General features: G+C 40.8%; 1 protein-coding gene across 3 annotated transcripts; it reads right to left on the bottom strand.

The window, feature by feature from the left end:
- On the bottom strand, nt 1-27,801 carry lars2 (leucyl-tRNA synthetase 2, mitochondrial). 3 transcript variants are annotated; one of them, XM_068324718.1, is made up of 21 exons: nt 27,787-27,801; nt 25,353-25,584; nt 22,215-22,346; nt 18,139-18,230; nt 17,996-18,056; nt 17,824-17,913; nt 17,509-17,652; nt 14,906-15,013; nt 13,968-14,127; nt 13,411-13,515; nt 12,993-13,108; nt 12,579-12,862; nt 8,948-9,046; nt 5,568-5,705; nt 5,375-5,478; nt 4,436-4,615; nt 4,165-4,334; nt 3,238-3,315; nt 3,044-3,155; nt 2,010-2,137; nt 1-385 (listed from the first exon to the last, which is right to left on the bottom strand). In XM_068324718.1, the coding sequence occupies exons 2-21, from the start codon at nt 25,572-25,574 to the stop codon at nt 206-208; spliced, it is 2,703 nt and encodes a 900-aa protein (XP_068180819.1). In that variant the 5' UTR covers nt 25,575-25,584; nt 27,787-27,801; the 3' UTR covers nt 1-205. The 3 variants fall into 3 exon arrangements, with proteins under 3 accessions (XP_068180819.1, XP_068180818.1, XP_068180817.1); XM_068324717.1 differs by lacking the exon at nt 27,787-27,801 and adding an exon at nt 27,528-27,563; XM_068324716.1 differs by lacking the exon at nt 27,787-27,801 and adding an exon at nt 27,422-27,557.
- Between the last annotated feature and the right edge of the window lie 18 nt (nt 27,802-27,819).

A 27,819-nucleotide genomic window follows, 5' to 3' on the forward strand; every position in this document is an offset into this window, starting at 1 on the left:
TCTTTACAAGAGACAACACTCAGTCTCACGGCTTTTATTTAAAATAAAGTATATTCAGACATATTTACACGGAAACCAAATTATAGCTAATACACACAATAATCATTCTTTCTTTGCCTTTATTCTTGGCATATAAAAATCCACCTCTAAAGTTGTCATACACCGTCATCTAGCAGCTACAGAAGCAGCGGCAAACACGCCAACATCATTCGTCAATGAGGAAGTTGATGAGGGTCGTCCTGGGAGACAGGATAGCTCTCTTGATGTTCCTCTTGCTGAGCAGCTCCTGTCCAAGCGGACTCTGCATGACGAGCTCCTGCACCTGCTCTGAGTCCTTGGACACATGAAAAGGCACCGTCACCGTCCCACAACCCTTGTTGTTTATCTGAGGGGTTTAAACAGAGGAAAGCGATCAGGCAAGTTACTCATATGTTCTGCTAAATGTTTGCTTCCAAATAAGTTACCGCCTGAAAAAGAGTCTGCCTCATCGGGCTGTGACCAAACTCTTCCTTCCTGGCACAAAAAGTCCTAAAATAGAACACCCCACCTCTCCTTCCACACAAGCAGTGAACCCTTATAACACATTGTTAGTGGTAGTTATGAGAGGGCAGTCAGTCTGTGTGCAGCGAATGTGATTTTGGCTCTGAAAAGTGGCTGGGAATTAATGCAGTGTGTGTGTGAGTATGTGCGTGTGTGTGTGCATGCCTGTGAGTGTGTGTGTGCCTCCCTTGTGGGACAAACATAAGCACATGATTAAAGGACAGAGAGAGAGAGAGGTTGCCTCCACAGGGCAGAGGAAGCCAACACCAGAGAACTCAGTCAGAAGTAAAACCAGCATCACCATCATCTGAGCACCAGGAACCAGCATGTGTGTGACTGTGTATGACTTTGTTGGAGGAGGAGACGCAAGAAAAAAAATGAAAATATGTAAAGGAGCCTCATTTCACTCTCATGCTGGATGAACATTAAAGTATAGAGAGTGCAAACTGAGTGCTGGTGTGAAGACTTGTTTATGTGCTCAGCCATAAGAATGTGAAGGTTAAATGAATGTGCAGTGGGAAGCAAAAATAATTCATTATGTTTAATTGTCAAAAAGTATCATTTATTAGCTCTTCATATAAAAATCTATTACGTGAGCAGTCGACACATGTACAATGGGTGCTCTCACTTCTTCTGTTTATCAGTGTTCATTTGTGTGCCAGCGCTGCCTTGGGTTACGCTAGATTGGATCTAATTGATTTTCTGAACTTTCTCATCATGGCTAAATGTTCTCTGATTGTCTGCATGCCTTTGAGAGTGAGCAGACACACACACACACACACACACACACACACACACACACACACACACACAAAAGGACACAGCCTTTCATTCCCAATAATGACACGTACTGAAAGCGAACGGGGTTTCTCTATTTGTTTGACTGAGCTGACAGGCAGAAGAAAGGCTGGAGCAGTGAGAGTGACAGAGAGAGAGTGAGACAGGGATAACATGGCGTGTTCAGCTTCTGGCTTTTAATTACTGTTGCACTTGTCTGTTTAGCATAGCACACACCACTTGACATGCAGACGCATAAGAACACACACGCACACGCACACACTCAGAGTAATCATAGGCTCGCTTGAAAATTACAGAGTATGAATGTAATCATGGATGTTGTAAGACCTTGCTTTTAAGATTAGAGAGTTTGAGTTCAACGTGTGTGTGTGTGTGTGTGTGTGTGTGTGTGTGTGTGTGTGTGTGTGTGTGTGTGTGTGTGTGTGTGTGTGTGTGTGTGTGTGTGTGTGTGTGTGTGACTATTAATAAAGTCATGTATAAATAATGAGAAGGCTGTTGTTGAGTAAAAAATCTTTCATGTTCAAATGCAAAAACAAAAAAAAAAGAGCTTTGTTTTTAGCTTGACAACCCTGTTTTTCCAGTCTGGAAGAAAGAATTTCATGAACTGTGACAAAACTTTTTAAACTCAACACAATGAAAACAGATGTTCACAAGCTCCTGTGTGTACCTACCCGTACAGACAGCTCCACAAAGTCAGGCGCGTCTGTGTACTCAGAGTCCACAACTGGCCACGACTGTTGCAGGACGTCCCCTCCGCCATGTAGGAGGGGGCTCTGGGGGTTCTCCACTTGGCAAAGACCTGCAGGAGACCAAGGTAGAACACAATGAGGAACAAAGTACGTGCTGTGAACAGAGTGTGTTTTAGCTAATCAAGCAGGTGGGGTTGCTGCGGATGACTTAAATGTCACTTTATATCTACTTTATTTTGTTTTTGAATACTAATTGCGTCTTGAGGGGTCAAACAACATCAGGCAAGTGTGCATGTCTCCTGAGGCACAGGGGAAGGATGTGAACTTCCTCCATCCAAAGTCATGTGAAATACATTACAAATAAGCCAGAGCACTAAAAACGTGACTGAGTGCAGCAGAGGTCACATGTTCCTCTATTGTATGTGCTGTTTAAAACTTAACTTTGTAAGCACAAACAAAATGCACACACCCACTCACACCTCCTTCTCACAGGAATCATCTGTCAGGTTTTCCTGACCGCTGCTATTGGCTGGAAAACATTTTTCTCTTTGGGAACATATTTTATCTCAGCTGTGTGCAGAAAGCTGTGTGTCATCGACAATCATGGGATATCCTCCGGGTCAGCACGGGGGCAAGCGTTCGCACAGGACACTGAAAGTCACACTAGATCCTCCCTCGTATTATCTGTGATTAACCAAGAGCTCTCAGCGTTGCTTTTCTTGTCATTTGATGGACAGCAAATTTATTTTCATGTGAGCTGTTCTGGAGCTTAAACTGTGTGGGAATGTAAGAGGAAAACACTCAGTTTCCTTGACTTAATGACGGTTGAGTCCATCATTCCTGGGCGTCCACTAATTCAAGATGCGTGGTGGGTTTCAACATTCAGTTTATCTGAGGCAACATCCTCTTGCAGACATAAGAAACAACCTTATTTTATCACAAAATTCACAGTATTCAGTCCTCGTGTGTGTGTGTGTGTGTGTGTGTGTGTGTGTGTGTGTGACTACTGTTCTGACCTGCCCAAAGTTCAGAAGCCAGGTGAGGGGCCATAGGTGCCGTCATCCTAACAAGTGCAGCCAAAGCTTCCTCAAACTCCAAGCTGTGCTGCACCACTCTGAGTGTCGCCCTCTGAACACACAGTGAATAAAAGTGTGATTTCCAAACTGTGACAGTGACATGTCTATTTCTAAGCACCAGAGGTCACACTCACACTCAGAGTATTGCTAAGTCCCATCAAGCGAGAAATGGCAGCATTGAAAAGGAAATCCTCAGTGAAGTAAGACGTCACCTGAAAACACCATCAAAAAAGAAAAGGAGACAGTCAGTAATTAAAATGATAACGTCTGGGGCGTCACACTGGTTCACATTTTGGACTAGCTTGCTAATATATCAAGATGTATGAATTGACTGTCATGGTATATTTTTGAGACAAGTCCATAACAGAAGACCTTCATCACCACATCCACCTGCTGAGGGAACACGACGTGCCAACATTCTCCTGCTTTCTGGGAAGAAGAGCCCATCTGGGAAGGGCTCAAGGGAGGAGGAGGTCAATCAACCGGTGCTTTTCTGAGGAATGGATCAAAGGCTTTTGGGGGGCTTATAGAAAACAGCCTGAGGTCCTTTAAAAGCATCAGCTTTAAGGGCTGAACAGAGAGAACCAACCTGGCAACCAGAGGGAGGCTATTTATAAAATGTGAGAGGAGACAGAGTGGATTTTAAATCAATTTCCGTCCCCTTCTTTTACTCTTTCCTCTGGGGGTTTCACATTACAATGGATGGAGGGCTGGAACTTAGTGCTATTGTTGGCTGTTTAATGAGTGTTGTATAACTCTGGACCATGATTTCATGCAATTTGTAACTGAGAATAGGCATCTTACAGCCTACCTGAAGTCGAGCATCTATTTACTACAAAAAGGCCAAAGAAAATTATTTAATAAAACCCATTAAAATATACAACTGCAGGAACCTGGCTAGTGGGTAAAAAATTTGAACAGGCACCGTGACAGATGCACCAGTGATCCACCTCACCGACTGAAGGAAGATGACTGACAAATTGTAAGTTTTATAGACCCATTACTGAGCCCTACTGGTGAGGACTGTTACAACACCATGTCTGAGGCTGTGGGGTTGATACCTCTTGAATAGCATAGTTCTTGTTCTCCCAGATCCTCTTAGCCTCATCCAGTTCTTTCTTTTTCAGCAGGGAGGGGTTGGGGACACCTCCGTGTTGCCGAACCTCCCTCAGTTTGGTCACCAGCTGCCAAAGGCGAGATTGCCATCGCAGAACCCCAGGGAGAGCATCCTCTGCCGTGGCAAACACACACAGACACACACAATAAAGTTCTGGCATCAATCTTAATTTGTATTTTGAAGTAGTGTCTCCAGGTGTCAGTGTAAAGGCTAACTTTTGATGTTCCAGAGGATGTCCTGTTCAGGCGGTACGGCGTAAAGGATATAGAGACGGACTGTGTCCACGCCGTACTGCTGTACCACCTCCTGGGGGTCAAGACCATTGTGTTTGGACTTGCTCATCTTCTCCCATGTCACTTCAATACGACCACCACCACGTGCTACCGGCTCCTCATCTGGAAGAGGCAGGTGAGGAGTAAAAGGTCAGAAAAGAGACCTACTCGTCAAAACATCTACAAGCTATTGAATCTTTAAATGTAAAAAAAAACAGAACAACTCATCTTATAGATGTAATGTTTCATACTTCATTAAAATGTCTAAAAATGACCGGACCTTTGTTATTTTGTTTATTTATGCAATGACAATGGGCATTAAATGTTTAAAAATACCCAATACCATAGATAAACAGAATTAACATACTGTACACCAAGAAATGGTCTCGTATCTCCTTTACCCTCTGGTTTTACAATCTCAATAAAAACACAGGAAACTCATGAGTCTTGACACCCTGAGTCTACAGCATACACCATTAGAATGAAGAGGTTTCCATTTCTCCTCAAGCCACCAGCAGCTCCTATTCATCATGTTACAAAACAATACAGGCTGGATATCCTTGAGCACAATGCCAGCGGTGGGACCTTTTGGGTCTTTCTTCAAGAGATTTGCTGTGCGTTGAATTTCATTCAGATAATCCAGATAACTTGCCATTTAACTGGGGAATCCAATAATAAATAAAGAAAAAGGTGGGAATGCCATTTGCAGCAAAAAAGGGATGAAGTGGATATTGATGTGATTGCATTCAACAATAAAAAAAGAAAAAGCTGTCCCAATTCTTTCTAGTTTTGTCTGCAGAGCCACGTGAAGGGAAGATGTCTCCTCTCCCATCTGTTAAAGATGTATCTGACAAGCCTCCTGCAGATTCAGGCTGACGGTACCTGTGAAGTCTATTTCTTCTCTCTTCAGGTATCGACCGCTGTCTGCCAGTTTAAACGTCTGGCCCTTGATCAGACCCTGAACCAGCAGCTTGCAAAAAGGTTCCCTGAAAAGCAGAGAGAACAAAAGTTATTTAACACACCCACATAGTGTATGCATGCACAGCAAAAGCAGATAAAGAACTGTGTGCAGTACTTGTGAGCAACGAGCCCCTGATCGTTGCAGAAATGACAGAGGAAGCGAGCGTAGTATAGGTGCATGACGGCGTGTTCCTTCCCTCCAATGTAAACATCCACAGGCAGCCAATGATCTGCAAGGTGGCGCTCAAAAGGTCTGGAGAAAGAAAAAGAAGCCTGTGAATCTGTGTTTACATTTTATAATTAGTATTTACATTTATCGATGAAAAGTTGCAGCATCACACTAAATGTAACACACGATTTCCTGTTTCATGACGTTGAGCTCAGCAATATATGATGTTAAATGTTATTTTCTTGTGTACTAGTTGTTAATTCACTGTTAGAAATCCAACAGCAAGCTCTTCTCATTCAATACAGTTCAAAAGAAAACGGCAAAGAAATGTATTCAACAGAATCGATGTTAAACAGTTCAGTACCAAGATCAGATAAAACGAATTGAGCACGCCCAGATAATAGGTTCAGGGCAAAACAAACAAACAAGACTTTATTGATTTTCAAATAATTGCAAGGGTTTTGTTTTCTAAATAGCATGCAAATGGAGCTGTACCTATCCATCTATTTATCTATCCAACACCAGATGTCTGCGTGGGGCCACAAGCATCACCAGGACCACTCACACCCCACCTACAGCCTGTTCTCACTGCTGGCCTCTGGGAAGAGGCACGGGTCTATCAAGACCTGGACCTCCAGGCTGACCAACACGTTTTACTCAAATGCGATCAGAGTACTGAACACAGTACTCCGAAAGTAAAGGTTTACCTGTTGGAAGTCCATCCCAGTTAGGAACCCAGTGCAATGCCCTCGTCACAATTAATTTTCTTGTGTGAAGTTTATTTATAATCTTGTTTTGCTAGATAAGTTAAATCATTATGATTAATACGGCTCAGTACAAAAGCAGCCTTTTGACATTTTATAGCATTGGCTGTTTTGTGTTTTACAAACTTGCTCACACAGTTCCTCTAGGTGGCAGACTGGTACATAATCATCCAGAGCTGATATAAATAAACATACACGTATTGTGAAGTACCCTATCTACCTCTGTATTTATAATCGAAACAAACAAAAAGAAAAATAGTTTTAAAAAAAGTGAAAAAAGAGTGAAATGACTCCCAGATTTTCCCCTGGAGACTCATTTTGTGCTCAGCTTCTTGTCTGAACACCAAATATTCTGGTTGAGGTCTTGTGGGATTAACGATGGGTTTTGTTCAGGTTTCGACAGGAGACAACTTGAGGTTGGTCGGAACAGGTGATCGGCACAGGCAGGGTTTCCATCTGATGATGTTTTCTGGGGCAGTTTGCTGTCTCGGTGAGTCACCTTTAACACCAGTTTGGCTGATGTTGACTCCGGATAATTGAACCAGGGGAAAGAAGTTATGAACTCGCAAGGCTGAAAGTAATTTAGTCCATTTGCTGGCATCATGTCAGGGAACCTTCACAAACACAGACAGGCACACACAGATCCGCTTACACCCGCTTCCTATTTCCTTTTACCATCTCCTCCTCCCCATTTTCACATCGTTTCCCCTGGTGCACTTGAGGCTCAGGAGATAAAGAGAAATGTACAAATGGTGTAATTGCTTTTTCTGTTGTGCCATAATCTGTCCCACTAAGAAAAGTGATGGGAAGGGAGTCTCCCTCACCCCTTTAGAGAAGCTTTCAATCTGTCGGGTCACTGAGAAATTACTCTCTTTAGTTCGGTTGTGGGTATCGCTGCCGTCTCAGCAGTGGAACTCACAGGTTCTAGAGATGGGTCACCTTGGACACCAGGTTTTAGTCGTTTATTTTGATTAATTTTTTTTTTTTTTTGAGGTTCCTGCTGTTTCACCTGAGGCACTATTGGTGAAAATTATTCTGCCATTTATTTTGCTGGGTAATTTGTCAGAATTGTATGTCTGCTACACTTACTTTGTAATATTTGTTCGTTGCAATATTTAGTACCGGTATATACGTATATTTTATAATATTTATTAAGCACAAAAATGTCTCAGTGGTGGTGATGTTGTCCTAAACAGCCAGTTGGTGACTTGAATCCTAAATCTCCAGTAGTTTCACAAGTCTACAGTGGAAGGAGCGAGAGAAAAGAACATCTGTTTATGTATGTATGTATGTATGTATGTATGTATTAATGTATGTATGTATGCCAAGATCCTGTGGGATTTCAAGTTCCAGACTGAAGCCCAGCTGTTGGCTGACCAACCAGACGTGGTGATGGTTGATGGGGAGCAGAAGAGGGGAGTCGTGATAGATGTGGTAATCCCAGAGGACAAAAACATAAGGAAGGAAGAGGAGAAATCACACACTTGTGGAGCATGAAGACAAATATACGATGTGGAATGTGAACTCTAAAGTGGTTAGGGTAGTGATAGGTGCATAGGGGCGACACATCACACTTACATGAAGTAAATTATACATTAATGCACATTATATGCAACAATCCAAAGCAGCAGAAACATAAATGTGCTCCACATTCAGTATTTATGTGAAGAACAAAGGATGGCTGCCTCATTGAGCTTCAGTCAGCATTGAACCCGTCAGGATCTGAAGTCAATGAATGTACTGTGTTCTTCCACAAAGGTGCGGCCCACAGATAGTCCAGGTTCACATGGTGAAACTGTTTTAAGTAACATTGTTCTGCTGACAGGTTGTGAGTCTGATCAGTGGTTAAAATTTCATACTGTTCTGTCAAGTTTATATAAGCAGCTTTTAAATTTGTTGCTTAAATGTCCCTTAGCCTTTGTTACAGTGTTATTACTGATAACTTTGAAAGGAAGCCTCTCTAATCGTTCAAGTAAAATGTTAAAGAAACATCAAAATAACACAAAGACTAAACCACCTAAAAACACACACTACCTGACATAATTAAAACACACTATTGTCCAGGAACTGGTGAAGGTGTCGTGACCTGCCCACAGTAAATCATTTATTTGGGTGACATGGAGATGATTTGTGAATGTGGGGCTTTAGATGACTGCAGAGCCTTTATATCTCTCCATACACAGGCAGCAACCACAGGTTGAGGTTATTGTCAATAAAATCAAATTTCCCTGAGGGTTATGGAATTCATTTTCCATCTCTAAGCAAGATTAAGGTCAAAAACATTCCTGGTTCCAAATTCTGTAGGCCTCCTTATGACATCAATGCAGTCATTGCAGCATTATCTGTCCCGAATGCAACCTCCAGGCAAGTGTGAATTACTATTTATACCTATGGAGAAATTCTTGTTTAATTATCTTGAAACAGAAAAAGGAAAAATACACTGATCAGTGTTAATATGACTTGTGTAATAATTAAGATGAACACTAGAGTAGGATTTGGTGGCTTGAACCAATAATTGTATAAAAAGAGCAATTTTTGGTCTCAGGAGAACAGTGTTCATACCTGTCAGGGTTATGAGGGTCTGTGTACCGAAAGTAATACCAGGCTGAGTCCACAAACGTGTCCATTGTGTCGGTCTCCCTCCTCGCTGGGCCCTCACATCTGACGAGAGAGACAGAAAGTTGGAAAAGGATGCTCAAAGATCAGGCTGGGAAATTAGGAAATGAACAGATGAATAATCCTTATGCTTTGTGTGTGTGTGTGTGTGTGTGTGTGTGTGTGTGTGTGTGTGTGTGTGTGTGTGTGTGTGTGTGTGTGTGTGTGTGTGTGTGTGTGTGTGTGTGTGTGTGTGTGTGTGTGTGTGTGTGTGTGTGTGTGTGTGTGTGTGTGTGTGTGTGTGTGTGTGTGTGTGTGTGTGTGTGTGTGTTGAGGTCACAACCCCAGCTGAAGCCAGATTGGCATCAGAGCTCTGTTCCTGTGCCCTGACTAACAAGCTGTGCTAACAGGGAACAAACTGGCTGGGCTCACACACATGATCATGTGTTTGTACTGAAAATGCCACCTAGTGCCCCTCCAGTAAAGCCAAACAGCACTTTGGAACAGGATGCTGAACAGCAAACATCACTTTTCTATTGGAAGAGAGGACCTCCACTAGAAGGAAGAATAACTTCTGGAGTGTGTCTTTTGCTCTAATTTGAGTCAAATCACTTGATGGAACAGTGAAAGTGTCTGCCTTATACTTTATAACAAGTCTCAGTAGAGTTAAAATCAGTGTCCCAGAAAGATAAACACTACCAAAGCTCTGAGCTTTTACTACATGCAACAAAGCTTAAATTGTTTCCTGGACCTTATGGGATGTCTTGGTTGAGCCTCACTCTTTACGTTTAATGTTTTAATCTCAAACTCACCAACACAGATACACACATCACCAGACAAAACCCCTCATCCACCAAACGCACTGGTCTATAATAAGGCTTTCATGATGATGTAGGAGCTGCAGGTTGCCTAGCAACAAAACTAAGGTGTAGTAGCAGGGTTAATATTTGAAAAAAACAAGTGATATTTCAAATGATGAAAACCCAGCAGGATAATGAAGCATCTTTCATCACACAAGAATTCAAGTGCGCTTTCTCACTTTCTCTTTCACTCCACGCTGGATAATCTGAGGCCAGACTGTGGTCCTACACAGCCGATGCCTCCTCCAAAATACATACAGTGTACACACATTTTGTCTTTGGAGACAAAAGAGCTTGAAAAGAGTTTAGCAGCAAACGTGGGTAACTAAATCTGAAGCAACCTGTGTGCGATCTAGTGTGAGAATAGTGAGTGTGTGCTCAGGATGAGCCAGAATGAGTCAAAAGGCTCTGAAACAGATGAGAGAAGGCTATCTTACTCCAGACAATGGCCCTCCATCTGCTGTCTGCTGTCTGACTGCCTGCAAATGTGTGTCTGCATGTGTGATCACCCAATTTGTCTCTTTATTTACCTGTGAATTCATGGAATAACACACGCTCGCGTGCACCTCTATTTCCAGCCAGGCTAAGCCGAGGTAAGCCAATTCACAGAACTGTACCGGGTCAAGGGATGAGAAGACCATGTAGGAAATGAATTCTTGAAGGACAAATAAAAGCCGTTGCTAATCAGCCCTCTCCTTAGCACTTGTCTCCAACTTTAATTGGACATGGTCGACAAGTGAAAAGAACAAATTTCCACAGACACTTAACAGCTAAGGGGAGATGGGAAAGAGGAGAGATAACAGCGTCTTGGTGATTATTATCATCAATCACTGTTGATGGGAGGAAATATAGAAGCTTTGAGGAAGGAGTGAACACAGTCTGATGGCTTGTGCCATCTGCAACTGAGTGAAGCATTGTTCAAATCAACATGGTGCAGATTACGGTGATTACTCATATTCAGAGAGGAATTCCCATGTCAGGAGGGACATCGCCAGTTTGCTCGTATCACTCCTGCCTAATGCATGTGTGTGTGTATGTGTGTGTGTGTCTGTCTGTCTCTGGAGGTACTGCTGGCTATGTAACATCCATAATAATCATCTCATGCTGCTCCCCTCGCAGATGCCATTCATTACATAACCCTGTCAGAACCCAAGTATTAATCACACAATTTGCTCGGTGTTGGTGCTGCGTGTTCCTGTGAAGCTGTCAGTCCTCTCAGCAGACAGCTCTGCACTGGGCTGTTGAGGAAATGCAGGACACACAGAGCCCGTTGTTGGATGTTTTCTCTCTGCATCATTTTCCCAATCACTTGTATTATGCTAAAAATAAATAAAGCATTCCCGATGCTTCTCTGCATCCTGCTGACAGAACCCCACAGATGAATAGGAATAATTTGCTAATGCTCGTGCGACAGGAGGTGGTGGTGACCCAATCAAGTATACTTCAGCGCGCAGTTTGTTTACTGTGCGAGTGTTGACTAGATCAGCGAGTCAACAGGGAGAAATTACAGGAGTGCCACAGTCACGATTTCAGATACTTTACAACCACTTTTTTTTTTTTAATTTTACAAATATTTAAGATCATGTTTATTATAAGGGTTCCCAATCTTAAGCTTCCTGAATGTCTTTTCATGACCAGATATTATACACTGGTGAATTTACCTTCCTTAAAACCTTTTCACTGTGGTGGTGTTCAACACTAATAATACTACAGAAAACATTATTCCACCGATCAACTTGTGGCAGTAATCAGCCATCGAAGGCAGTGAAGAAGAGGAAGAAGACGGCAAATTGGTAAACAGACACGCAAACACGGATGTAATCAAAATAGGTTTTGAAGATATGTAGTAAAAGATTCAGGGGGAATTCAGTTTTTTTGTTCAAAAGGATATACGCAATTCATGCTTATATGAAACACAGTGCACTTCAATTGAATTCAATTCTAATTGGTATGAGACTAAAATAAGGAAAAACAATAACATTTTGTGATGCAGAATGTGAATGTTTTTCTCTTTTCTCTTAAATGATTAATATACTAGAGTACATTAATACTCTGAGTCAGTGTTTTGTGAAGTTCATTATATTATTCTGTGTGTGGTCTTTAACTTATACTATTGGTATTTGAACCTTTCCCATTCTGTGAGGAGTTTGCATGTTCTCCCCCTGTCTGCGTGGGTTCTCTGCGGGTTCTCCGGCTTCCTCCCACCTCCAGAAAATATTAATTTGCCATTCCAAATCGACCGTACGAGTGTGTGCGTGTTTGTCTGTGTCTCTGTGCGGCTCTGTGGTGCACTGGCGTCACGCTTGGAGTTTCCCCCACCTCATGCCCTCAGTCAGCTGGGATAGGCCCAGCACCTCGTGAACCTCGACAGCGGATGAAGCGGTAAGAAGATGAATGAATTTTATAAAGGACTAAATTATACTTCTAAACTTAATGCATCCCCTGCATGTGTTGTAAGAGGGAGAGACCCCATTAACAGTGTACATAAAGACAAATGCTTTGGCTATTAGTTAATACAATTTTTCACTTTCCCTACAGCTGAGATAATATGCAGTGAATACTTTATTACATATAATTATCACAAAAAGTTATACCATAACATATTTTAAACAATCACAAGATATCATTCAGTACTGATTAGATGACAAGATTTTACAGAATAACGAATGTATAATAATAATAATAATAATAATAATAATAATAATAATAATAATAATAATAATAATAATAAGTCTCACTTGGGACATGTGCAGTTGACCCAGTCATGAGCCGCCTCCAGCGGTGAGGTGCATTTTCCTCTGAGAGACGCCAGCTTTGGTAATCTGACTGGCAACTCCTCCTCAGGGACAGCAACTGGACCACAAGACCCACAATGCACCACAGGGATGGGTGTGCCCCAGTAACGTTGCCTTGATATCAACCAATCTCTGAGTTTGGGGCTGGTAAGATAGCCTCCAACTTTCTGCTCTCTGGCCTTCTGGGTAATGGAGTCAAAAGCCTGCTGTGTGGTGAGGCCCGAGAACTAGACAAAGAAAAACTCTGGATGAGGAAATGAGAGATGGTGTCCTAGATTTATGCAGTATAATCAGATTTTAACCAGCAGGAGTGATTTGCATTTCATCAGTGATGTGGCTGTTATGAGCAGCCCTGACCTCATCAGAGTTGATGAGAATTTGAGCCCCATCTTCATTATTTTTCAGGACCGTGGTCCAGCTCAGGTTTAGCGCTCTGGCCACACTTAGATCCTCCTCCCTGGAGTCTGGGATCCCTGTGAGTTTCGGATGCAGCAAGAACGTACAGCAAAAACACCGTCATGCATAATCGATCTCTTGAGACATGTGGTGATGTCACGTTTGTCTGTAGTGTATCGCTCACAATCACTTCCCCCATACGACAAATAAACTCCCATTGGTTTAAGAAAGGTCAACCAGAAACATTAAGGCATCATCTGCACACTGCTGCATGTACACACACACACACATACACACACACACACACACACACACACACACACACACACACACACACACACACACACACACACACACACACACACACACAGTAACTCACCAATCTTAGTATCCACATAGCCATCAAACGCCTCCCTGTGCGAGATGACAAGGGGAACCTCTCGGTTGGTGAACAGGTTGTGAGCCGTGACCTCTGTCAAGGAGTCTGGAGAACAAAGGGTAGGAGTGAGAGAGGCGATGCTGCTTCTCCCATAGCTCATTATCAACAATCATTCACTGCCGAGGTACAGAAAACCTCGAGGGAATCCCAATTAACATACACACTGCCCAGTGCAGCAACTACATCAATATTTTCTCAAAACAGACATCCATACTGGCGATGTGGAATATATGTAAACAAGTACTGAACAAATCCTTGCTGCCAAAAACATGTTCGTGTGAGGATTGATTTTTCATTAGTGAACTTTAGCTAATTAGACATTGCTTAATAAGAATAGACACGGTGCAGAGGATCAAAACCTTAACAAAGAAGCTTCTAAAATGCTGACAGGTTGAAAAAGTAACAGTTTATGTTACTGCTGAGAGGAACGTATGTGAGGCTAGTCTTTTCTTCACAAAAAAACACCTTCGTGTCACACATAGTGACAGACAGCTCACCTTTTCCCGGCTGAAAGGCTTTCTCTAGGGTAGAGCGGACTGAGCTGCTGCCGTGCAGCAGCCTGTGGGATGGAAGAATGGCCAAATAAGCCGCTCCGAACAGCATCTCTGGAGAGGAGGCATAGGCCGAGAGGGTCTCCTCCGTCTCCTGTCCGTTCACCTGGGAGATGAGAGGAGCCGCAGATGGGAATGTCTCCTCTCTCCTGTGTCAACAGTCTCACAGGAGCAGAGCTAATGAGGCTATTGGCTCGACAGGCTGCCGCACATATTACGTTTTAAATTATGTCAATCATTTGTGTTTAACACACTCATATTGTATGGGTAAATGGAAAATGCCATTTTGCTGGGAGACATATCTTTGGGGAGGGCTAAGAGTTCCTGTTCAAACATCATAATGCACCCTTTATTATGATGTACTGTAACAAAAGCAGCCATCCAATTAACTCTCTGACCCCCGGTTTTAACCTCGACTTTGTATTCTGCCATGTAAGGAAGACACACACACACAAAAAAAAAAACAAGCACTCATCCGCCTTCCTCTGAAAATTGAAGACTTGCAATTAAAAGACTAATTTGAATAAATGTTTTTCAAGGGGAGAGGTTTAAAAAGGGTCCGCTGTGGCCTCACAGACATGTGAGGAACTATAAATACAGAATAAAGACTCCCTACAAACTAATCCCTGATGTCACTTGCTTAAATAATTCCCACTTTTGGATAATAAATCCAATAGATGTAGAGATTTATATGCTTTGGTTGCATGATATTTAACAGGAATGAATAAACAAAGGAATGTCAAATAAAGCAAACACTCAGCACTGGGTGAGAGAAAAATGATTAACAGAGGCAGGGAAAGCAGAGTAACACCGCAATGCTTGGTGGAAAAACAGATTGAAAGACAGGAGAATGATGGCTGAAGGGGAGGGGAGCCGAGACTCACCTTCAGTCTGAAATCAAAGTAGCAGCCGGTGCACTCTCCAATCCAGTTTGCCTGCATGGATTTAACCCCGTACCACTCAGGGAGGTCCGCCAAGGAGTCAAGGAGGGGCTGGAGGAAGGAGAAAGAAAGAAAGTCGTTAATTTATTACCAAGTATAAGTTTGTAAGCAGCTCATTTCCACTTCACTGTGGAAAAAAAAAAAAAATTCTTGTACAAGTATTTTTGAAAGGGCTCCTCATGAGTATGAGCTGGTCTGCAGTAGTTGCATAATGCAATTGACTCCAATTCATGTAACTTCTTTTGAAGCCCAGCCAATTTATTCTGACAAAGCAGCAAAAGCTGCTCAGGTCACATTACGCAGACAAAAAGGGATTTTCAAAAATCCTAACCTCCACTCATCCTGCTTTCCTTGACATTACAAAGCAATCGCTGATGGAGTGTGCACAACCTCAGACACATACGCACGCATGCACGTGCGCGCACACACACACACATACACACATAGTTATTCTGGATGATTACAGGAAGCTATGCATATAAACGAGGCTCAGGCCAAAAGGCCGCAGATGAGACCGGAAAGGCTGGGACCACAAACGCTATAAGTTTCCATTTCCTTTTCAGTATTTCATAAGCTTACCCACAATCCCTCTCACTGTATCAGGGCATCACACACAACATGAAACAAACAAAAACCTAAAGTGATGACGTGAATCTGACATTTTTAAAAATAGAAAATACTTAACGGAAAAATATCCACAATGATAACAATGAGAGAAGCATGTCTAGCGTCGTTTTGGGGGTGGGGGGATGGGTAAAGCAGCTACAAGACACAAAACACCTCCAGAAACTGTGATTATATTTGCACAACACTGAAATTAAGCTCCAAGGAAACTAAATCATTTAGATGTCACTGTATTTTAACAGACAGGCAGCATGTATGGCTGACTGCAACAAGTTTGGTTATGCATGAAATTGAAAACTCCGTTATTACCACACAATCATTTTGTATCCTGAACTCCCCATTAAAAAAAATCCATCTTAGAAATAATGTGCAGTCGCCTGTGTCCCGAAAGAAACAATATGTTTCTGATTCATGAAGGAACTATTTTGGCATAGAAAGAAGCTGACAGCTAAACGAACGGCTGTTAAATAAGTAGAGCCTGATAATAATATGGTCTATCAGACGCAAACACAGACAAACAAAGAAACAATGGAAGACAATGGAATCCCAGTCCAATCATGACATGTCATACTTAGCGCATTGAGGACTGATCTAGTCCTCTTTTCTCTCCATCTGTCTTCCTCACCTTCTTTTCTTAACACTTTCTTCTTCCTTCCTCACCACCATCTCTCTTCAGAGAAAATTACAAATGAAGGAACATGTTTTCACAGCAGGGTGCCTCCACCTCCTCTCACACCTCTGACATAGAAAGGCATGAGCAATTGCTGCACAATCACTAAGACTGACTGAACAATTTGCTTTTTGGTCGATCAAGTGTTTGTTTTTTATTCCATTCATTAAAATCATCTTTTATTCAAGGCAAAAGAGAGGATTTCATATTGATTTTGCTATTTGCATCTGATTGACTCAGTACTTTTATTGACAGAAAAATGTAAGTGAACTGTTATCAGCAATCTACTACGGATTTGTGTTCAAAATCTGAACCTTTGCTAGTTTGCTAGTCAGAAATTAGATGGTTTTGACTAGCTTTTTGGTCGATCAAGTGTTTTTGTAATGATCATCTTCTAAAAGTGAAAACCAATCAACAAAATAATTGAGAAAAGTGTCAAGTGTAATGTGTGGTAGAAGAGTTTCAGCTAAAATGAAAGGTGTACAAAACTGTGGTGAGACCAGCGATGTTGTTTGGTCTAGAGACAGTGTCACTGAGGAAAAGACAGGAGACAGAGCTGGAGGTAGCAGAGATGAAGATGCTGAGGTTCTCTTTGGGAGTGACCAGGATGGATAGGATCAGGAATGAGTACATCAGAGGGACAGCAAATGTTAGAGGTTTTGGGGATAAAGTCAGAGAGGCCAGACTGAGATGGTTTGGACATGTCCAGAGGAGAGATAGTGAATATATTGGTAGAAGGATGCTGAGTTTTGAACTGCCAGGCAGGAGGCCTAGAGGAAGACCAAAGAGGAGGTTTATGGATGTAGTGAAAGAGGACATGAAGGTAGTTGGTGTGAGAGAAGAGGATGCAGAAGACAGGGTTAGATGGAGGCAACTGATTCGCTGTGGTGACCCCTGAAGGGGAAAGCCGAAAGGAGAAGAAGAAGACCATATCCCTATCAATGCACATACAGATTTTGGAAGATGTCTTTCCTGTGATTAATTCATGACTACAGAGGGAATCCTTTCACTCTGCCTGTACCGTGTTCTGTGCTGGACAGGCTTCTCATCAGCTGTGCCAGGTATCCTGGACATATTACCCTGATACCACCAGTATCTCTCTGTGAGATTGCGAGATGCCAGCTTACAAACAGCAGCATCCGGAGGTCTGATTGCAGAACTAGAGCGGCAGACCTGCAGCTGATTGTTATCAGTGGGGTCCACTGAGGGGTCTGCCAATCTATTTTTCAGACACACACATATCAAACAGCACCTTGGCAAAGTTTGTCGTCTTGATGAACCATTGTGTGAGAAGCTTCTGTTCCACCAGGGCACCTGACCTCCAGGAGCAGCCATTTTCATCCACCTGCTCATCAGCCAACACAGTCTGATCAATCGGGTCCCAGTTCACCACCGCCTGGAAAAAATAATAAATAATATAATCATAATACTTCTACCAAGCACTGCTCTTCTCGATTTTCATGGATAAAGGGTGACCAGCCTCACTCATTTGCCTGTCAGCAAATCTCATAGCAAAACCAATTGTATTGTTCATCTCAAACTTAAGCTGTTTTGAGGCCATTCCCACCTCTTTCTGATATGCCAGGCCTGCTTCAAAAAGCTTGACAAACAGATGCTGCGTCCATTTGTAGTACTCCGGAAGGCAGGTGGTCACTTCCTGCCAGGTAGAGCCAGAGTTAGATTAGTGGTGTTGCAGACAACACAGTCTGATGCTCATTTCTTTCTCACCCATTCCTCACCCTATCCCAGTTAAAGCAAAGGCCCAGGCTGTCCAGCTGCTCCCGCATTGATTGAATATTACTGAGAAGGTGATGCAGAGAACAGCATTAAGTATTACACAGATGATCAACTCTGAAAAGAATCAGGGTGATATTTTACGTACTGTTTAGTCCAGTCTTCTGGGTCGAGGCCTCTCTCAATGGCTGCATTTTCAGCTGGAAGTCCAAATGCATCCCAACCCATTGGATTCAACACCTGAGGATGCAGTTAGTTCTGTTTTTAAAGTTTCAACAATTTATTAACTAAGAGCAACTTCATTATTTGACTACTTTGAAGATCTTTTTTCACAACGTGTTTTGTTTTTCAATGTGAAAATTAGCTGTTTTCAAACTTACCAAAAAAAAAAAAGACAAAATTATCTATTTCAGGTGATCCATGAAAAAAAGAAATAATAATCAATATATTAATCAATAACAGAACGAGTTTCCAGCCCAAAATGTAACGAGATCAATCTAAACTTTCAAAAACATCAGTATGCAAATATTTTTCTTTAACAACGTGGAAATGTTTGTCCTTCATGTTGAGAAAAGCCTCGGGCTCCATGCACTTAAAGAATCATTTTAACAATGACTGGCTTACATACTAGTTATATTAAAACAAAATCATTCTTCTGCAGAAATGTCCTAAAGTCAGATTTATGATGAGCACAGAGGAAATTTTCTCTTTCAGCAAATTGGTATGGAAACAGCCTTTTAATGTTAGATTGTCAATTTTACACAGCAAGATCTCAAACATCAAAGCATCAGCAATACACATTTTTAGTGCGCAGTCTCAGAATGACTGGTGAGATTCTGCTCTTTGCTCACTTTGTCTCATGCGTGACAGTTTGAATTTATGTAAGCAGTAACTGTAAAATCAAAATTACTTCCCCCATTTGGGTAATTCTTTCATTCAAAATCTCACAAGTCTCCCCTGACTGCTGCACATGTTGACTTTTATATGATGATGAGTTGCTTTGTGCTGTGATTTTAACTCCACTACACATTATCTTAATGCATGCATGAATCTGAAACCCGCATGACATAAAAACATGTGAGAAGCGCGCTAGGTGTGATTTGACAACTGCAGACTTACCAGCCTGACAAAAGATAAGAATAAATATTTACTAAGTTCATCTGAAACTGAAATGTTTCAGCAGCGCTGAATACCCACAATGCATGAAAGAATTAAATCAAACGTAAATATACATATACATCAAGTAGTGCAAGGAAATTCATAGTATATAAGATAAAATATAAATATTAATATCAACAAGAAGAAGAGTAAATACACATTACACACAGTCACAAAAAGGAAATATATTAACATGGAAGTCTTCTCCTTTTGGCTTTTCCCTTCAGGGGTCGCCACAGCGAATCAGTTGCCTCCATCTAACCCTGACTTCTGCATCCTCTTCTCTCACACCAACTACCTTCATGTCCTCTTTCACTACATCCATAAACCTCCTCTTTGGTCTTCCTCTAGGCCTCCTGCCTGGCAGTTCAAAACTCAGCATCCTTCTACCAATATATTCACTATCTCTCTTCTGGACATGTCCAAACCATCTCAGTCTGGCCTCTCTGACTTTATCTCCAAAACCTCTAACATGTGCTGTCCCTCTGATGTACTCATTCCTGATCCTATCCTTCCTGGTCACTCCCAGAGAGAACCTCAGCATCTTCATCTCTGCTACCTCCAGCTCTGTCTCCTGTCTTTTCCTCAGTGACACTGTCTCTAGACCTAAAATTATCGCTGGTCTCACCACAGTTTTGTACACCTTTCCTTTCATTTTAGCTAAAACTCTTCTATCACACATCACACCTGACACTTTTCTCTACCAGTTCCATCCTGCCTGTACATGTTTCTCACCTCTTTTCCACATCTCCAACATCTTGCTGCATCAGCATCTGCTCATCCACTGCTTGGACTTCTATTTCAGTTGTCAGTGGTCACTCCCAGGTGTTTACATTATCCAACTGTCTCTACTATCTCCCCCAAGATAAAAAGGGGGATGTAAAATTGACTTCTTCCTCCTGAAATTGACCACTCTCTCTCTGGTCTTATCCACATTAGAAGCAGGTGATTTCTTCCAACCCGCTTCACAAACCCATCCACCAGCGCTCTGTACCCCCCTACCTGTCCAATCCTTTCTCAACCAACAACTGCAGTGTTATCTAAGAACTTCTGCAAGTGGCACAGTTCTGAGCTGTATTGACAGTCAGTGGTGTATAGGATGAGGGGAAAGGAAGACCGCACAATGCCCTGTGGGGCTCCTGTTCCACTGACCTCCATGTCAGACAGAACATAACCAATACAAACTGTGGCCTGTCGGTCAGGCAGTCCACGACCCAAGAGAAGGTGGACGTGTCAGCACACATCTCCTCCAGCCTGGCCCACAGTGATTTTCTCTCTGTCTCTTCTTTGGATCCATTTCCATTTTATTGCTCATATGGAGGGAAGAAAAAAAAAATACCCTGACATAAATCGTCTACTCTAGACGTCTCTTTTCCCCTTTTGCTCTCAGGCTGTTTTTCTGCTGGTTGAGTGAGAAATTAGATGAAGGCACGGGGGTTGGAGGCATGAGATGTAGAGGAGAGGCAGAGTGACAAGAAGCTGAGGACTAGATGATTCCACTGACTAACAGGTCTAACGCTTCAGACAAATTGGTATCCTTGGTAACCGCATGGGCCTCGTTTGTAAAGCCGAGTCCCAGATTAGGCTTAGAGCAGCTGGAGCAGCAGACCACTGTGACTTCACAGCGAGGCTGAGTGGAAGTCAAAGGTATCTCTGTAGATAAGGCAGCTGAAACACACGGTACGCTAAGATGATTGTGCAATTCTTTATTTATACAATGCACACACTCCATCAAAGTGAGACAGTAATCATGGGAGGGATGCTACAGCGACACGATATGATAGACAAACCGTGTTCAAAGCAGCAAAAGCAAATTATCTTTCCTCTGCAAATTGCTTCAGCTCCACTTATCGTTCCGTTCACCAACAGTGTGAATAGTAGTCCAAAGCTCTGCCTGCATGTGATCACAGAGCTACCAGCACATCTCAGTAAGAGGAAGCAGTGAAGAATGGATATGGGAATCCGTGGGGGTATATTCAATGACAATCCGTCAACTGGACTGAGAGTTAAGTCACTGTCAACTTGTGATCAATTCACAGCTAACAGCTGGCAACGTTTCACGGATGCTGGAGACTGATTTGGTGAATGTGGAGTCACTTGGTTACAAGTGTCATGAAAATGTCCTCCTACACAATTCCAGTGTGAAGATTCTCTCCATCTGCGGCAGCACTGAAATCCATCTGTAATATTTACGTGTTTCTCATCACAGTAGTTGACTAACTCTGCTGTGGTATTATTTCAATATACCATGTTATTACCGAATATCACTGTAATTGGATAAATTGATCTTGTTTGATGCAAGAAACTTCTGCTGCTTAAGTGACATGGATTGAAACAGGAAGTCCCATAAATTAATTGTAGATAAAAGGACAAGAAATGTGTTCAATTTTCACAACTCTGATGTTTACTTCACCAAATCATGTGAATGTATTCAGTTACAGGAGCTTTAGTTACAGTCATAGTCAACTTCATTGTCAAATGTACCATATATGCACGACATACAGCACAGATTAAATTACAGTCCTCTCAGACCCACAGGCAGTAAAAAAAACACACAAAAGAACCACTCTACGGGAGAGAGAGGAGCCGTGTTGCGCAGTGGTTTCCACCAATGTAAGTACATTTTTGGTTTAAAGAAATATTTTTTGGCATTTTGGGAAGCAAAATTCTTACTTTAGCGCTGTTCACAAGATCTATACCACTGGCATCTGCACCATTAACTTTTAACACAACAATAACCGAGACCAACAAATACACATGGCACAGGTAGAAATCAATACTGTACAACAAATAAACCCAGAAAAGTCTGATTACAGGTTCCCAGGATAGTTGACACTTTTTTTTTTTAACTGAAAGATTCTGGCCCTTGGCTGTAGAGTGACGGCACAGTTGGATCTTCATGTCATTCTTTATAAAAGCATGTAGCGCATAAGAGATAATCCAAGCTGTGTAACGCCATCTACAAAATAGAGTTCTCCATTAATGAGAAATGACAGCGTGAATCACGGTCTCCAGTCAAGAACAGAAGGTTTATGAGTGACGAGTGACAGTAAAACGTTAACGTACCTGATGGCCTCTCATTCTCTGAAAGTGGCCGATAGTGTCACTGATGGTATATACTCGTACATGACCCATGTGCAAGCGCCCCGATGGGTACGGAAACATGGAGAGGACATAAAACTTCTTCTTAGTGGAACCCTGTAGTAAAACAACAAAGCTGTATGGAAACATCATTTAAATCTGAGATCAATCATTTCGATCAGCCCATCTTCTGAAGGAGTCGAATAAAAGATGGTGGATTAACCTGACAAGTTCAGAACAGGAATAATGTATAATATATAACTACATGAGGCTCGAACAGAAACTGACTATAATGTCTGAACAGCAGCGCTCATGATGAATGGCTTATAGTCGCAATGCTGTTACCATGGCAACACAGTAAGAACTGGCTACACCCAACTATACATTCATTCATTCATTCATCTTCTAAGCGCCACCGTCCCGCCCTCCAACTATACATGATTACAGGAAACCTAATTCATGAATTTTTCAATAAATTAATTAGGAACAGAGCTATCATGAATGTGCTTAATCACTGTCAGCCCGTCGCAGACGGCCGCACGTTCAGACCATTAGGATAAATAATCAGCCAAAGCTCCGGGTCTGAGATGAACTATCAGCGCCAGGAATAGCCAGGAGTCATTTGGAAGGAAGCTTACAGGATAAATCCAGTATTTATAAATACTCTGGCCTATTTTGACGTTTGTTTTTAGTTTACAACAGAGAAATAAGAAAGTAAAATATCAATTCATTCATTCACCCAAACAAAGCAGCTAAATGAGATAGCTTTAAGTCAAGAACTGAGATCTGTTGGGTAAAAATGTTTTATCATTGTGGCTACTACAACCAAAATGATGTCATGGCCTTTTCTAGTTAAATTAAAAAACTTGGTCTATACCAAAGAAGGTCTTTGTCTGCAGGGATCCCTACGTGGCATTTAAAGCAACAATATCAGTTTATCAGTCACAAAAACAAGCCCTTTCAGGGGGTGTGTTTTGACAGGCATATTAGTAGTTAAGGATTATGCTACATCCAGCTGACATAATCTAAGGGACCAAGTGCAAAATTGTTTGTCCCCATACACAACAGGTATATTTTAAAATGAAAATAAAAAAACAGTAATGACATACTTTAATTACATTTCAATTGCCTTTTAATGACCAATTAATCAATCGTAAATGTTGTACACGTGACTTCATGAGTACTTATAAAGAAAATCAATGGGTGATATTAAGACTTCATTGTTCCAAAGGGGCATTTGGATTCTAGAGCAATCAAGCAACTCTGTGCAACTTCAGAGAAATCTTTAAACACACAACTGGTACATGTGCTACATGATCCACACATGTGCTTATTACATGTACCAAATGTATACACATATACACATTCATTGATAAACATTGACATTCAGTCATTTAACAGCAGTGACAGATCAGTAAATTCAGGTACGCATAGGGATTCTGGTTTAAATTTTTATTCTGGTTTTCAATATATTTGTGAAAACAATATTAACATGATAAATATTTTTATAAAATTGGAATGAAATTATTTAACCTCCATTTTATATTAGAATTACTGTCAAAAACATAATTGATCAGCTGTTTGCAATAATCTAGTCACACAACAGTTAAATTGATCAATACAACAGATTAAAAATCCTTCTGCTGTTGTGACTTGATGGAGACATGATGCATAGCCAGGCAGCAGATTCTGGCAATATTCTGAGGAATCTTAACCCATTCCTCGTGGGAAAAGTTTCCTGTTCTATCATATTATCAGGTTTATCTGCAGCAGCCACCTTCTTCACATTCCACCACACATTTTCTTTGGGACTCAAGTCAGACAACCGTGAGGTCCAATCTGGAATGGTCCACAACTTCTTCTACAACCAAGCATCCACAGACTTTGATCATTGTCATTTTAGGGTGTCATTATCCAATGGTACCCAAGATTCAGCTTCCTCACAGATTTCGAAGATTTCATGGCACATGATGGACCAATCTCACCCCCCACTTGTTGCTGGTTTCCAGTAACTTAAGAAGTCAAGAAACCTTTTATCAATGTAAATCAAGTAGCACTTTGGGTTGAACAGAAAAAAACTTCAATTCCTTGATATTGAACTATTTAAAACATTTATTTTTGATTTATGACTTGCATATTGCAAACAGCTGATCAACATAATAATAATAACAATATCAATATTTCTGACTGTTGAACTGGAGGTTGCTCTTCATTCAACATTTATTTCTGAACTGACAAACTCAAATACTGAGGATGAAGCAAATGAGTCAGTTTTATAGTTATAGTTATTTCTCTTAAACATTCTGACTTGTTTTTATTATACACACTTTTTTTAGGTCTTGTGTTGAGTAGTTATTTGTTGTTTTTTTTCTTGCTTTACTTTTTTGTTGTTGTCTTTGGATTCACTGCAGGCTAGCTTTTGTCCCATTTTGTAAATTTTATTTTTGGGCACTGGCTGCCTAAACTCTGACAAATGTGAAATAACAGAAAATTTGTCTGCATCTAATCTGGTGATTAGATAATTGTTCAAGTTATTGTTTTGGCAGACATGGATAGCAGTTGGCAGTTCAGCTTATGAATGTGAGGACCCATTGCTGTTCCTCCAATTCTCTGTTTCGTATCTCTTTAATATTTTAAACTGAGATGCTGCAATGAAGATATAATCTTAAAAATTGTGTAAATATAGCATTAAAATAAGTAAACCAAATCAATGTGGGATCTCTGAGCTTTTTTTTTTAATATTCAGAACAAGTCTCCATCATTGAACACTGAAATGGCATTATACTATGAAACTCCACTGCTCCCAAATTTCACTGGATCATAGTGGTGAAAAGATTGGAACTTGTTTTTCATTTTCTGGGTGAACAGTTGGCTGTGTTGGCACTATTTCCTATTTTCATTTATTAATTAATCTCTGTATCATTTGTGCTACAGACACCTTTTAGTGCAGACCTAAGTGCACTCAAAATGAGAAGCATAAATGTTACGGTAACCAAGTTTCTATTAGTTGATCCATGTTTCTAAAATTAGGATTAGACTATCAAGAAACTCCAAAAAACAATCAGATTATTATGATACCACCAAAAATATACTAAAATAAACAGCAAGAAACGGCGGTCTTACCTCCTCCAGCACATGCTTCTGCCACTGGGCCATTATTCGCGGGTGCCACCATTCCTCCACTCTGCATCGGGTCTCTAGTCGGTAGTCTTTCTCCCACACTCCTGTCTCACTGAACAGGGTACGGGTGCTGGGGGGGGTCAGTAGGTTCAGAACATTCTTGATTTGGCCAAACTGGGATTTACCAAGCTGGCACAGCGCCAGCCTTCTGACTGACGTCTGCATGGTCGGTCACCTAAATCAGGAAGACATACAGTTAAATGGAAGAACACAGGGCAGTGGAGCCATCAATAAATGAATAACAAATTGAGGTTAACTACTCAAAGCCAACACATTTACCTACAGTAGGCATGGAAATTATGGATAAAATTTCAACTACAATGTTTTTCCAAAACTGATCCAGGAAAGTGACTCAAGATCACTCTTAAAATGTTCTAGCTGTTATGTCAACAACCAGCTTCAACAAAAAAGTTTTCATTCCATGTCTAATAAAGTCAAAGCATTTGCTGATTTTTACTTCAACCTATGACTTTTGGGATAAAATGATTTTCATAGATTAGAAGATTTGAAAAATATTTAACAAACTGTTAAGCATTTAAAATAATTGCTAGTTGCCACAATGAACTGTGCTGCACTGTGAAAGATTACATTAAAAGGCATTCCTGCTGTTGCATCCATTGAGGACGGAGTGACTGGCAGCTGAGCTCTACAGCGCTCCATGTGAACCTGGGCTTGCTACATGTCACTCAAACAGCAGCGTGATTTCTGGACATAAGAGGTTTATTACGCTCCACCACACTGACAGGCTCTGGACAGGCTTTAGTGAGAGAAAAAGGACATTTTCAATCAATTGATTTGTAGCTTTTCAGAGCATCAAATCCACCTTTCAGTAACGCATTTTCCTTTGAGCTGCTGCATTTTAACAGCTAGCAGCTTCTGGATATCACCACCTGGAACAGTGTTCCTGCTCCTAATATATAATATGATTCAAATTTTGGAATTACTTATAGTTACAAGACAGTACATGCAGATAACTATAGACCACCCATACGGAGATTATTACTTTCACTTAAGTCTGTTCCACATAACCCAAGCATTGCAACAGCCAAAACTACTTCTCACACTGAGGCTGAAAAAGCCACACACTCAAGGTTGTTGTATGAGTCTCTAGAAAAGCAAGTGAGTGGGCCGAGGCGAGAGACGAGAAAAAAAAAAGGTTTCTATGGTGACTGGGTTTATCCTTCTGGATGTCTCCTGTAAACAGCAATTTAAAACTTCTATTAAGAGAAGTTGGATTGACTGTTTACACGAAGCATATTCAGCAGAGGAGGACTACTGTTTCCCCTGAAGACCTGAGTATCACCTGTAATTTCTTCATGTGGGAGTAACTGATTCACTGAATGAAAATGTTAGTTACTGTGTTATATCCTATTAGGTTTAAAAAAAAAAACATTTAAAGACAATTCATGGTTAGTGAGGGAGGAATCAATCAATAATATCAAACTGAACATCTAATGATTATAAATGCCATTCACTACAAAACTTCTAATTTTTTATGTGAATCAATAACAGAGCAGAAATCATGAGTGGACTGAGTGACTGACAAATAATAAGCAGGAATCGTGATAATATGATCATGTATTACTAAATTAGTCTAATGTTTTCTAGTAAACAAATGATGTGATTTACTTTATTACTATAACCAATAAGTACATTCACCACAATAACGCAATATTTGGTGAAATATGCTGGTTTGTTTGGCGTTCTCAAAGTAAATCAGCTCTTAACTTTATTAAATTATTAAAACACTGTAAGGTAGAAGGTGTGAGTACATTATACTGACATTACATTAACCCTACAAGGTTATATATATATATATATATATATATATATATATATATATATATATATATATATATATATATATATATATATATATATATATATATATAATACAAGTCACTACTAATGTAGTTCAAACATTTCATATATTCTTTTCTGTTTGACTGGCGATTAGAGACGACTACAGAGCCTGTTATTTTCAGAAGAGCGTTCAGTTTTAAGCGACTTACAGTTTTATTTCCAGTCCCTTTATTCAGCGTTACTGTCACGATTGCATTTCTCCAAATATCTATATTTAAAAAACGCTACAAAAGAATCAAATACGCTGGAAATGACCTGTTTCCGTGGCTCACGACTCCACCGAGGGCGCCGCCATTTTGAATTTAAATAAACTTTATTCACACAACGAAAGCCCGACAATAGCAAATTTATGAATTGTAAAACCAAATGTATCCCTTCACGATAAAACTGTTGATCTGACAAGATTTTGTTTGTTTGTTTTTTTATATGTGTTTTTTGTTTGTTTGTTTTTTTGCAAACCTATAAAATTCAATTCAATTTACATTTTATTAATATTACCCAGAGTAAAACTCACAGAATTGCCTCAAAGGAGTTTGGAAAGTGATCT

The sequence above is a fragment of the Antennarius striatus genome, chromosome 9, assembly GCF_040054535.1.
Source record: "Antennarius striatus isolate MH-2024 chromosome 9, ASM4005453v1, whole genome shotgun sequence".
Lineage (NCBI taxonomy): Eukaryota > Metazoa > Chordata > Actinopteri > Lophiiformes > Antennariidae > Antennarius > Antennarius striatus.

What these genes read in the sequence shown, in the direction of transcription:
- lars2 (XM_068324718.1), bottom strand. Translation starts at nt 25,574, where the DNA reads ATGCAGACGTCAGTCAGAAGGCTGGCGCTGTGCCAGCTTGGTAAATCC. An exon ending in TTTGCTTTAACTGGGATAGG is followed by an intron (nt 17,914 to 17,995) that starts GTGAGGAATGGG and finishes TCTACCTGGCAG; the next exon opens with GAAGTGACCACCTGCCTTCC. An exon ending in AGAAGAAATAGACTTCACAG is followed by an intron (nt 4,616 to 5,374) that starts GTACCGTCAGCC and finishes TGCCTCTTCCAG; the next exon opens with ATGAGGAGCCGGTAGCACGT.